Here is a 9,997-nt window from a genome sequence, read left to right as displayed (position 1 = left end):
GTGAACAAGTGATTCCACCTGCCGTCTAATCTGCTGGTCATATTAATGTTGCAACACAACTGTGTACTAATTCAGCCCTTGAGGATTCCTACAGTAGCTAAAAATAATGTGTTGAATGTAGTATTGTGGTGCAAGATAGCTGCCATTCCTGGGTTACCTCAACACTTGGATCCCACTTCCTTTTCCTTTACATATGGGCTTGAAAATCCGCTACGTTAATTTAAAAGCCTGATTGTAAAACTGTAACAACCTGTAGAATCTCACCTTGAAGAATTGAGGCGTTGGCTGGATACTGATGATGTCTTTATTTGGATGAAGCGTGGGGGCTTTTGTTGACTTGCACACAGTTTTACAGCGGGGTCACAAATGGTAAACTCAAATCCTCAAATGAGGTAACAAGAACAACCCCGCGGGACGGGCCTCCACAACACAGACTCACACACACACACACTCCATCTACAACCACCTTAAACTTTACAGCATGCAATGGCTCTAAATGTTGTGAGGAAGGTGAAATAAGTTTCTTCGTCACACGGAATGCTTCGTTAATTTCACTCGCAAACCATGTGTAAACATATTTAGATTCATATTACTTTATAATAGTGAAGTGACTTCTCTCCAAGTGTGTCCACACTTCGGTTCTGTACAGCGACAAATCTGGAGACACGCAGCGCTCTCCAGCACTGAAACAACGGGACAAATCATCACAGACGAGTACACCAAAAACACAACTTTCATCACTGGCGTCATAAAGAAGACATAAACGTGGCCTCAGAGGCACAGAATAAATAGGATGATGGGTGAAGTCGGTGACGGCCAGCCTTTAGAGCGCTTCACTCAAACAGAAGGTCCTCATCCGTCTCCTCCGTCAGCATGTTGCTGGGCTCTGCGATGGGACCCAGCTTCGCCAGCCGCGCTGCGATCTCCTTCTCCGTCCTTTCCTTGAGCTGCTTCTTCTTCTCTTGGATCTTCTTCAGCCTGGCAGGGGAGGAAACGTTTTCAGCATTATCACAAAAACACAAGGTTAGGTAATGGGTGTAAATGTTAATAAGGTCGGCCAGAGGGACACAGTTTAACACAATTAGACAGCTAGAACGTGTTTTTTTACCTGTAGAACTCCTCTCGTTCTCTCTCGTCCAGCTCTGTGACGATGTAAGTGAGGGTGCGATCAATCCGGGGAATAATCACTGCAGAGTGGGATGAAGAGGAGCAACAGTAAGTCTTCATTCTTTGAAGAAAAATGGCAACAGCTGTATCTGTATGTAAAGTGTGACTCTACCATGCTCAATAGCGTTTACACGCCGGTTGGTGATCTTTATGGCTTCATCCAGAGTCACAAAGGAAGTCTGCAGACAGAGAGAGGCCGCTGTGTATCAGAATCTCTTAATCATGCTCAGTTTTTACTGACAATGCAGAAAAATTGCAGTAATTTTTGAACAGAACAAGAAACACACTCAAATGTCCACTGATAAATATTGATAAAGACTCTATATGAGCATCATAAACAAAATCTACTTCGCAAATATTTAAAAAGTGCTCATAATGCAGAATGCCCCTTTATGACTGTCACAGCATTTCTACATATACACTTTAATATTATGTTGTTGGATTTTTATTATTAATGCATTAAGCAGCATTTTAACGTAGCAGGTTATTGTGAAGGTAATATTAACTACTTTATGCTGTTGGCTAAACTGATTTGACTGTATGTTAAAAAAAAAAAAGAACATTTCAAAGGAAATATAAAAAATAATACTTGATTAAATGTCTAACTTTCCCCCACTGTCTGTTTCACTGGAGAAATAATACAGCTAAGCCGAATGGACCTCAGTGTATTTGGAACAGCACCCCCTACCTGTAAGGAGGCCAACTCCACCAGGAGTTCAACAGCTCTGGCGTAGTTCCTCTTCAACCTGGAGAGCTGCTCTCCTCCTCTGGACAGACCAGTCAGCTCGTAGCCTGAAAGACACGGCGAGGGTGAGCACTCGCTATCAGTCAGTCATCACATGAACTCATTTTTGTCTGCACGTCCGACTTACTGTCCCCGCCTTCTTGGTAGTGCTCGAAAACAGGAAGGGTGACACCTAGAAGAGAGAAAATCATGTATGTAAGCGCTTGTCTCATCTGCAGTGATTGTAAAAAGGGAATAGGTGATATTTTTTAGGCTAACCTGCCACGTTGTCTCTCTTGGCTCGGACCTTCACTTGGGCTTTGTTGACATTCTGGATGATAGTCGTGCTGTGGACAGAATCACAGGTGATGGTTACAGATCCATCCGTCCTAAACACAACAACACATGGCACACGATCTCTCTCTGATCCTTACCTGAAGTCTCCAGCTGTAAATTTGGCTTCAGCCAAAGAGAAGGCCGCCTCTCTCATCACCTCTCCCATCTTAGTCTTAGTCTGAGGAAAAGGGACAAGTCCACCTTTAGGAAACCATTCAGGGTTATAAAAGAAATAAACGCATGGAGAACAAAGTCAGCTGTGAGCTGTATTCGACTGACTTCGATAATTTTGCGGAGGATCTGACGGAAGCGCATGGAGAGGGCGTCCGACTTCTTCTTGAGCAGGTTGCGGCCGGTCTGAGCCCCTTTGAGCCGTGCCTTCATGATGGTCTGAGCCCTGCAAGCCAGAACAAAACACTTTAGCATTTTGAATGCTGTGTTTAAACCTCACCAACTACATTATACGCATGCAGGATTCAACTGTTTACAGAAGTTAAGTACATTTTTTTGACCCTCACAGCCACATTTTTAGCAGTCTAGGTCCTTTTTTTGGGATGAATTTGTGGGCATTTTAACCACAGATCTATTACTTTTGTGAGGGGAGGTTTTTGGTTTTCACTTACTGTTAAAAGACTGACTCAGGTTGTCAGAAAAATGAGGTCTGAAATCACATTACGCTTTTGTGTCAATAAATATACTAAAGATGAGTGTCACAGATTTGTAAATCCTATTTGTGTGTTGATTATGTTATCAAATCATAATTTATGTTTATTCAAAGTAGCCCGGTGACCTCAGAGTCTAAGTACTCTTGAGGTGACTTGATTGAATCAATATGGGGAAAAGATTAAACCTTACAGACATCCCACTGATGAACTCAAGTTGCACAATGTTTAAGTCTGTCTAGAGGTCAGTGTGTTTCAGACTGACAGCTCACACTGACATATTATAAAATATCACATGACAAAAGGACTCTTCCTCTTTTACACAGCACTCTGGCACTGATATAACTATATAACTTATATTTAGACTTGAATCCCACTGCAGAGCAAGACTGTGATCCCTTCGTGTGATACTAAGTGTGTGTTCCAGCAGATAAGATCATCAATCTGACAGACTGTAAAGCAATAAGTCAACAAAACAGCATCATAGAAGCTGGTTAGGAAGCTACACTGGGTTAGCTACTAGCTAGCAAACAAGCTGCTTACATTCTGGAGGGGAATATGTCGATCCTCTCTTTTCCAGACATCTTCGCGTCCTTTGGTCGATGATTGCGGTCTTGTGTTTCCTTAAATTAACACCGAAACGTTAGCTTTTATTCTGTTCTAGTAGCCTCACAAAGCTCGTTGTTTTTCGTGCAGGATTAGACGCACGGATCGAGCCGATATATTCGTGATCTTGTCCGACTGCCCGTCCGTGATGATCAGCTGGCCTCTGGTCATGTGACTGAACCGAACCCGCTCTGCACATGCGCGCGTCGGAAAAGCTCTGACGATCTTTTCCGGGTCGCGAAAATTAGCACACCCATGAATGTGAGCTAGCGGGCCCGACTTTTTCATTAAAAAATCTACGAAGAAACACATAATAGGGCATTTAAACACTTCCAGCACAGAACATTCCGGCGTATCGTCCTGTAACCATATGACACAGGTGAGTTTAATTGATAAAGGAGGTGTTTAGCGGGCAGTGACGAACACACGGGACTGCTAGCGGCTAGCTAACTGCTAGCATCGACAGCGGTGCATGTGCCGCATGTGAGTAGTGAACCGGGTTAATTAGCTAGGAGGCTAACAGATACTGAGCTAACACTTTATTGTTCTTATGCTGCGTTAAACTCTTGCTGTATTTCGCTTCTAGCTTCAAGTGCTGTTATCTTGCTCCTCTTGTTTCCACAGTGTTTTTTTTTTTCTTATTTCGTGTTACTGTCAGTTTTCGCTCTCACTTGAAACACTGAGAGGCTTCTCGTTGTGTCTGCATTGCATCATCCCGTTTACAGCTTAAAATGTGAAATAAAAGCGTCAGAGCCTGCGCTGCCATTCCACGTATTCCTCTTGTTAATATCTTATTAATATATTTGACTAATGTCACATTTGCCAGGCTAAACTCCCCCGTTTGACCTGCTGAAGTGGAAAAAAAAGACCCAGATAAGCAGAATTAACAATGTGTCACATAACGATAATACGATAATATCGTCCAAACAGTGATCCAAACCATGTTCATGATGGGTTTTATTGAAGAGGTTTTACAAAGAGGCTGCTTTTATTTGTAGGTGGAAACTGGCAACTGAGATTATGCTGGAAATAATTGACTGGTACCTTGACCTGAACTGATGATGTAGCAATAGATCTGAGTCCATTTATAGTTACTTAATGTCTCCACAGGCATTTTTTTTTATTTTTATTCAACATCTCAGATCCAAGTCACTGTTGTTGTTGTTGTGGTTAAAAGCTCAGCAGCTCAGAATCAGACCTGAAACCACCCTGAGTGCTGTCATTGTGTACCAGGATTTGATGCATTGTTTGCCTCCTGTGGCCTGTAGATCAGAGGCTCCCAGCCTCTGTGTCCCCTCAAAAATAAAGCAACACCTACTTCAACACAGGTTATGGCCTTAGTGTGGATGCCACGATACTGTTTAAACAGGTCAAGTATGAAGTATCTCAAATAAATCAAATAAGTAGAGCAGTGAAAGATAAATAACCTTTCAGATATCTCCCAGGCAGGGAACCGCTGCTCTGGTAAAGTCACTAATTAAAGAGCTGCACAATGAAGCTGTAGAGAGAAAAAAAACAAAATGAAAATGTAATATTGCCAAAGCAGCAGAGGCTGAGATATCCTGACCCTAAGTTTCTAGTTTAAGCCTACATTTCCCTTACATACATTGTCATTGCATTTTTTTTTGGACGTGTCCCTTTCCGTATAAATGCTCCACACATCCAGTTTGTAACACAGACTTTCTGTTACAAAAGTGTAGTCTTCAAGCTTAAACAACTCATCATTCAGGTTGATTTTAGAAAATCAGGGTTATTTTCTCAACCCAGAAACACAGAATCCATTATGATGTCATTAAACTTCAGTTTTTACAGGCTGACGGATACATTTCATGACGTGCAAATCCATCATGATGTCTAAAATTGGCGGCTGATCCCATTTCTGAGGATTTGTGACGCCCTGCTTCGGTATCATACCCCTGTGTGTGTGTCTCTGTTCTCCCAGCGATGCCGGGGCTCAGCTGTCGATTTTACCAGCACCGGTTCCCAGAGGTGGAGGATGTAGTGATGGTGAACGTGAGGTCCATCGCCGAGATGGGCGCCTACGTCAGCCTTCTGGAGTACAACAACATCGAGGGCATGATCCTCCTCAGCGAGCTGTCGCGTCGACGTATCCGCTCCATCAACAAGCTCATCCGCATAGGCCGCAATGAGTGCGTGGTTGTCATCCGAGTAGACAAAGAGAAGGGTGAGTGCAGGCTGGAGGGCTCAAACCACCAGAGCTGAAGGTCTTTGGGTGTCAGCCTGCATGGAGGGTTGCACAAAGGGCAGGAAACCTTTTGGCTGCCAGTGTCAGAAATGCACCAACCACAGCAGAAATTGGTGACTGAACTTTAATGACAAGATGAGGTGGAACGATCGATGTCCTCTTTGGTCTTTGAATTAGAAAGTAACAACGGCTATAGTAGTATTGTTGTGATGTTCCCTGATACGGTGATACTTGTTCATGGAGTTTAGATAATGTGATATCTGTAAGCTTCTGTGTGGAGTATGTACAGACTTTGGAAAACCAATCTCTCTTAGGGACAATAAAGACTCTAATCTCAGAGCCCAAAATGTTTGCTTAGGCTGATCACAGTAAACCAGACATTGTTTAGTGAAAGATTTGCTGTAGTGATTTAACCATGTTGGCTCTAACGTTGAGAATGTTCTGCTCATATCGTGCCATGAAAAAATATTACAGCATCTTTTCTCTGCCTTGTCTTCAGGTTACATTGATTTATCAAAAAGAAGAGTGTCACCAGAGGAGGCCATCAAGTGTGAAGATAAATTCACCAAATCTAAAACTGTAAGTCAAATTATTTCCCAGAGGCCTGTTCTCCAAACGGCGCACTGCCTCTCTGTATGTGTCACCGGTTTTTCTCTTTGTCGCTTTGCACTGAGCCGATGCGGGTTGGTTTGTGCGTTCACAGGTGTACAGCATCCTGCGACACGTGGCAGAGGTGCTGGAGTACAGTAAGGACGAGCAGCTAGAGAGCTTGTACCAGCGCACCGCCTGGGTCTTCGATGAGAAATACAAGCGGCCGGGATACGGGGCTTATGACGTCTTCAAGCAGGCCGTGTCGTAAGTGGTCGCTCCGAGCGGCGCGCGAGGCCAATCACACAAAGCAGACACGGCGAATGTATGCAAACAATGTTTCATCCATTGATGTGAAATCAAATGTCGCGTATCTTCCCTTTCCCCAGAGATCCCGCCATCCTGGACGGGCTGGACTTGACAGAGGAAGAGAGGAATGTGCTCATCGATAACATCAACAGGCGTCTCACCCCACAGGCTGTTAAAATCAGAGCAGGTAACAACAATAATCTCTAAGTCACTTTGACCATTATGTATTCCACACAGTATGGGTGCAAACTGGTCTGTTCTCCAACCTGCAGACATTGAAGTGGCGTGCTACGGGTATGAAGGCATTGATGCGGTGAAGGAGGCCCTGCGGGCCGGGCTGGGCTGCTCCACAGAGGCCATGCCCATCAAGGTAACAAGGCCGAATGACTCGTTCACTGATGCTGAACAGGGAAACTTTTTCCTTTCCTCAGTCATGAACGAAAAACTAATATTTTCCCATGCTGGTCAGACCAGGAGGAGCTGCTTATTTTAACCTGATGCCGTAGGTGTACTTTGTGTAAAAGTGTAAAAGCTGTCGGTCTCTGTGCCTGCGAAGCGACGTTAGTAAGACCTGGCGTGGTGTCGTTCTTGGCAGATCAACCTGATCGCTCCCCCTCGCTACGTGATGACAACGACCACTCTGGAGCGCACAGAGGGCCTGTCTGTGCTCAACCAGGCCATGGCTGCTATCAAGGAGAAGATTGAGGAGAAGAGAGGCGTCTTTAACATCCAGATGGAGGTGAGGGGCTTCTCTTTATCCCTTAGCGTTTAGTGTTTTTCAAAAACGGAAGTTAAGTTCCAGTTAGGCCAGGGGGCCCAGTGAGCAGTAGTGTATTGCTGTAGATTAAACTACCCAACAGGATATGAAGTGGTTAAAATCTGCAGTAAAACGCAACACAGACATTAATACAGCAGTAATATTAATCCCAAAACAGAATCAGTGCTGTACATTTATTACTTTAAGTGCATTTTGCTAATTAAACATATATACTTTCACTTAAAGGCATACTCTTCATATTTTCAGCCGGGTAGCAAATGCAAATGAACCGTGTTTTATTCTCCTCTGTGTCGCCTGCACCCAGAGCTCCACGCTCCGCATCCAGCTGGTCGCCTGCCAGAACATTTACCGGCTCGAGGGCTGTTGTTTGATTCAATAACCGTGTTGACGGTAAAATACCAGTAATGGTTTCATTGTTGCAATGAGCCGGATGACGAGCAGAGAGCTGTCGGTGCAGGCGACACAGAGGAAAAGTGAAACATTTGCATACACTACCCACATTGTAATGATACAAAGCCAGCAGAAAATTGGCAGCGTGTCCCTTTAAGGAAGTCAGACTGCAATTTTACTTCGTTTTCCCACTGACGACGAGACCTGTTTGCACAGGGAAGTGACATCAAAGTCATTATTTGACCTCAGCTGTGAATCTTTACACACGGGCCACAGATTTTAAGAGGTGTAATTTAGAGGGGGAAAAGTTGTGAGACAAAAGTTGACACTTATCAAAATTCTGACTTTATTCCTGCAGTGCTTTCTCGTAGTCAGAATATTACTTTACTCATGTCAATGTCAGATTTATTTTTTCCCCACCAATAGTGGTCATGGTAGTTATCATCTCGGGCCCTGCGGAATTTCTCCATTTTGACACGTTGCCACCTTTCTTTTTTTTTTTATAATTCTCTTTCAGCCCAAGGTGGTGACAGACACAGATGAGACGGAGCTCGCCCGGCAACTGGAGAGGTTAGAGCGGGAGAACGCGGAGGTGGACGGAGACGACGACGCCGAGGAGATGGAGGCCAAGGCGGAGGACTAGAGGGCGGTCCTCTGAGGAAAGCTGGTGGGAAAAACAGGAGAGGAGAAATGTGGACAGACCTGGCCACAGTCACTCAGTCCAACAGATGTTATCTTTCACATTGCAAACATTAACTGGTGTTAATAGTTCATTGGCAAACGTCCCGGTTTGTTCTGTAGCGAGGTTTGTTTCAGTAGACGGCAACACAGAAAGCCGTCTTCTTATCCAGACATGGACACAAGGAAAGTTAAATTACAATTTAAACATCATTATAGTGTCTATTTTTAAGTACACTGATTTGAATAACAATAAAAAACAACAAAAGCTGTTTACAAGCAGTGGCCTTCACTTACCTCTTGCTTAAGAGCTCAGTGTCTTCAGTATCCGTGGCGCTTCATCTCTGGCCGGTCACCGGATGTGATTGATTTAAGGGGAGTCGCATAGCGGTGACTTTATGTGCTGTTTCCTCCTCCAGTTAAAGGGTTTTTACTGGCAAGACCTGCTCTTGTTAAGTTCACATGGCATCAATAAAGTTCTGGAAGTTTTGATCTCAGTGCGTATTTGTCAGCTGCTATGAGTGGACTGTTTGACATGTGATAGACAGAAATTTTAATTCCCTTGGAATGATTTTTCCAGCACCAAAGAGGTTCACCCACTACAAATCTAAAGTCATTCAAATCTGCCATCACCCTCAAACTGAAGTGTAATCTCTCTGTTGCTTTTAAAGTTTAAAAGAAGGTTTAATGTTAACGTCACAAACAAAAAGGTGGTTTGAAGCAGGCTGAAATTGACCCATCGCCTCCCACAAAGTATCAGCTGAACTATGTTACATGTTACACATACCATAGAAATGAACCAATAATGTATATTGTAGTGCATACTCTGACAAAATATCTTTTTTACATATTGTAGGTTTGAAATAACTGGTAGGTATAAAACATTTTGAAGTTAGTCTAGAAAATTGTCAGCCAGGAGGGTTCGCCACAGTTGTTTGTCAAAGTGCGTCCACCAAAAGTGTTTTTGCCACTTAGATTTATACTCTGTGTCCCGACAGAGACAAACCTTTAAGGACCATTTTGTTGAGCCAGAAGCTGTCGTTCACTTAACTCGGTTCAAAGTCACCAAACTCCATTGACAAAAACAGCGATTTTACCACATAGAACATGGGTGTTGTTGCTGTGACTTGGTTGTTTTAAAGAGTCTGTTTAGATCCCAACTAAGGTGTTAAAACACAGAAGTCACAACATCATTTTTAATACTAGTGTTCTGTGAGGTAAAATTACTGTTTTGAGTCTGGTGGATTTAAACAGAGAGATACTTTTCTGTTTAAAAAGAATCTAGCAAACCTTTGTATAATGTTGTCTGACACATTGAATAACAACCTGATCCTGTCAGTGCCAAAAACAGCACTTCAGTTGCCCCAAAGGGTTGTTACAGCAACTGTAGCTTGTTTGCAATCAGATTCACAGCTGCAGTGATCTACTGGCCCAGTTCCAAAACGTTTTGTAGGCTCCAGTCATTTCAAACCCCAAATTATGTAAAAAAAAAAATAGGGTCCAGGTTTAAGAATACTGGAGTTATGCTTTAACGCGTCTCTTCACGACACCGA

At 43.4% G+C, this 9,997-nt stretch overlaps 2 protein-coding genes across 2 annotated transcripts; one reads left to right on the top strand and one right to left on the bottom strand.

Moving 5' to 3' along the window:
- Nucleotides 1-290: 290 nt before the first annotated feature.
- Nucleotides 291-3,641, bottom strand: atp6v1d (ATPase H+ transporting V1 subunit D). The gene is made up of 9 exons (XM_070849925.1): nt 3,433-3,641; nt 2,507-2,624; nt 2,326-2,405; nt 2,171-2,238; nt 2,040-2,084; nt 1,856-1,959; nt 1,280-1,346; nt 1,109-1,187; nt 291-978 (listed from the first exon to the last, which is right to left on the bottom strand). Exons 1-9 carry the CDS (start codon nt 3,471-3,473, stop codon nt 834-836), a joined length of 747 nt encoding a protein of 248 aa, XP_070706026.1. The 5' UTR covers nt 3,474-3,641; the 3' UTR covers nt 291-833.
- Nucleotides 3,642-3,704: 63 nt separating this feature from the next.
- Nucleotides 3,705-8,936, top strand: eif2s1b (eukaryotic translation initiation factor 2, subunit 1 alpha b). The gene is made up of 8 exons (XM_070849923.1): nt 3,705-3,874; nt 5,438-5,680; nt 6,201-6,280; nt 6,405-6,556; nt 6,679-6,785; nt 6,871-6,968; nt 7,194-7,337; nt 8,284-8,936. The coding sequence occupies exons 2-8, from the start codon at nt 5,440-5,442 to the stop codon at nt 8,407-8,409; spliced, it is 948 nt and encodes a 315-aa protein (XP_070706024.1). The 5' UTR covers nt 3,705-3,874; nt 5,438-5,439; the 3' UTR covers nt 8,410-8,936.
- The last annotated feature ends 1,061 nt before the right edge of the window (nt 8,937-9,997 follow it).

This window comes from Pempheris klunzingeri, chromosome 18 (assembly GCF_042242105.1).
Source record: "Pempheris klunzingeri isolate RE-2024b chromosome 18, fPemKlu1.hap1, whole genome shotgun sequence".
Taxonomy (NCBI): domain Eukaryota; kingdom Metazoa; phylum Chordata; class Actinopteri; order Acropomatiformes; family Pempheridae; genus Pempheris; species Pempheris klunzingeri.
Note: the sequence above shows the minus strand (reverse complement) of the source record. Positions and strands in the feature narration are given on the sequence as shown.

Coding starts and splice junctions, on each gene's coding strand:
- eif2s1b (XM_070849923.1), top strand. CDS start 5,440: ATGCCGGGGCTCAGCTGTCGATTTTACCAGCACCGGTTCCCAGAGGTG. Junction 5,681..6,200: donor CCGAGTAGACAAAGAGAAGG/GTGAGTGCAGGC, acceptor CCTTGTCTTCAG/GTTACATTGATTTATCAAAA. Junction 6,557..6,678: donor GTCTTCAAGCAGGCCGTGTC/GTAAGTGGTCGC, acceptor CCCTTTCCCCAG/AGATCCCGCCATCCTGGACG.
- atp6v1d (XM_070849925.1), bottom strand. CDS start 3,473: ATGTCTGGAAAAGAGAGGATCGACATATTCCCCTCCAGAAT. Junction 2,406..2,506: donor TCCTCCGCAAAATTATCGAA/GTCAGTCGAATA, acceptor CCTTTTCCTCAG/ACTAAGACTAAGATGGGAGA. Junction 2,085..2,170: donor CAAGAGAGACAACGTGGCAG/GTTAGCCTAAAA, acceptor TCTCTCTTCTAG/GTGTCACCCTTCCTGTTTTC.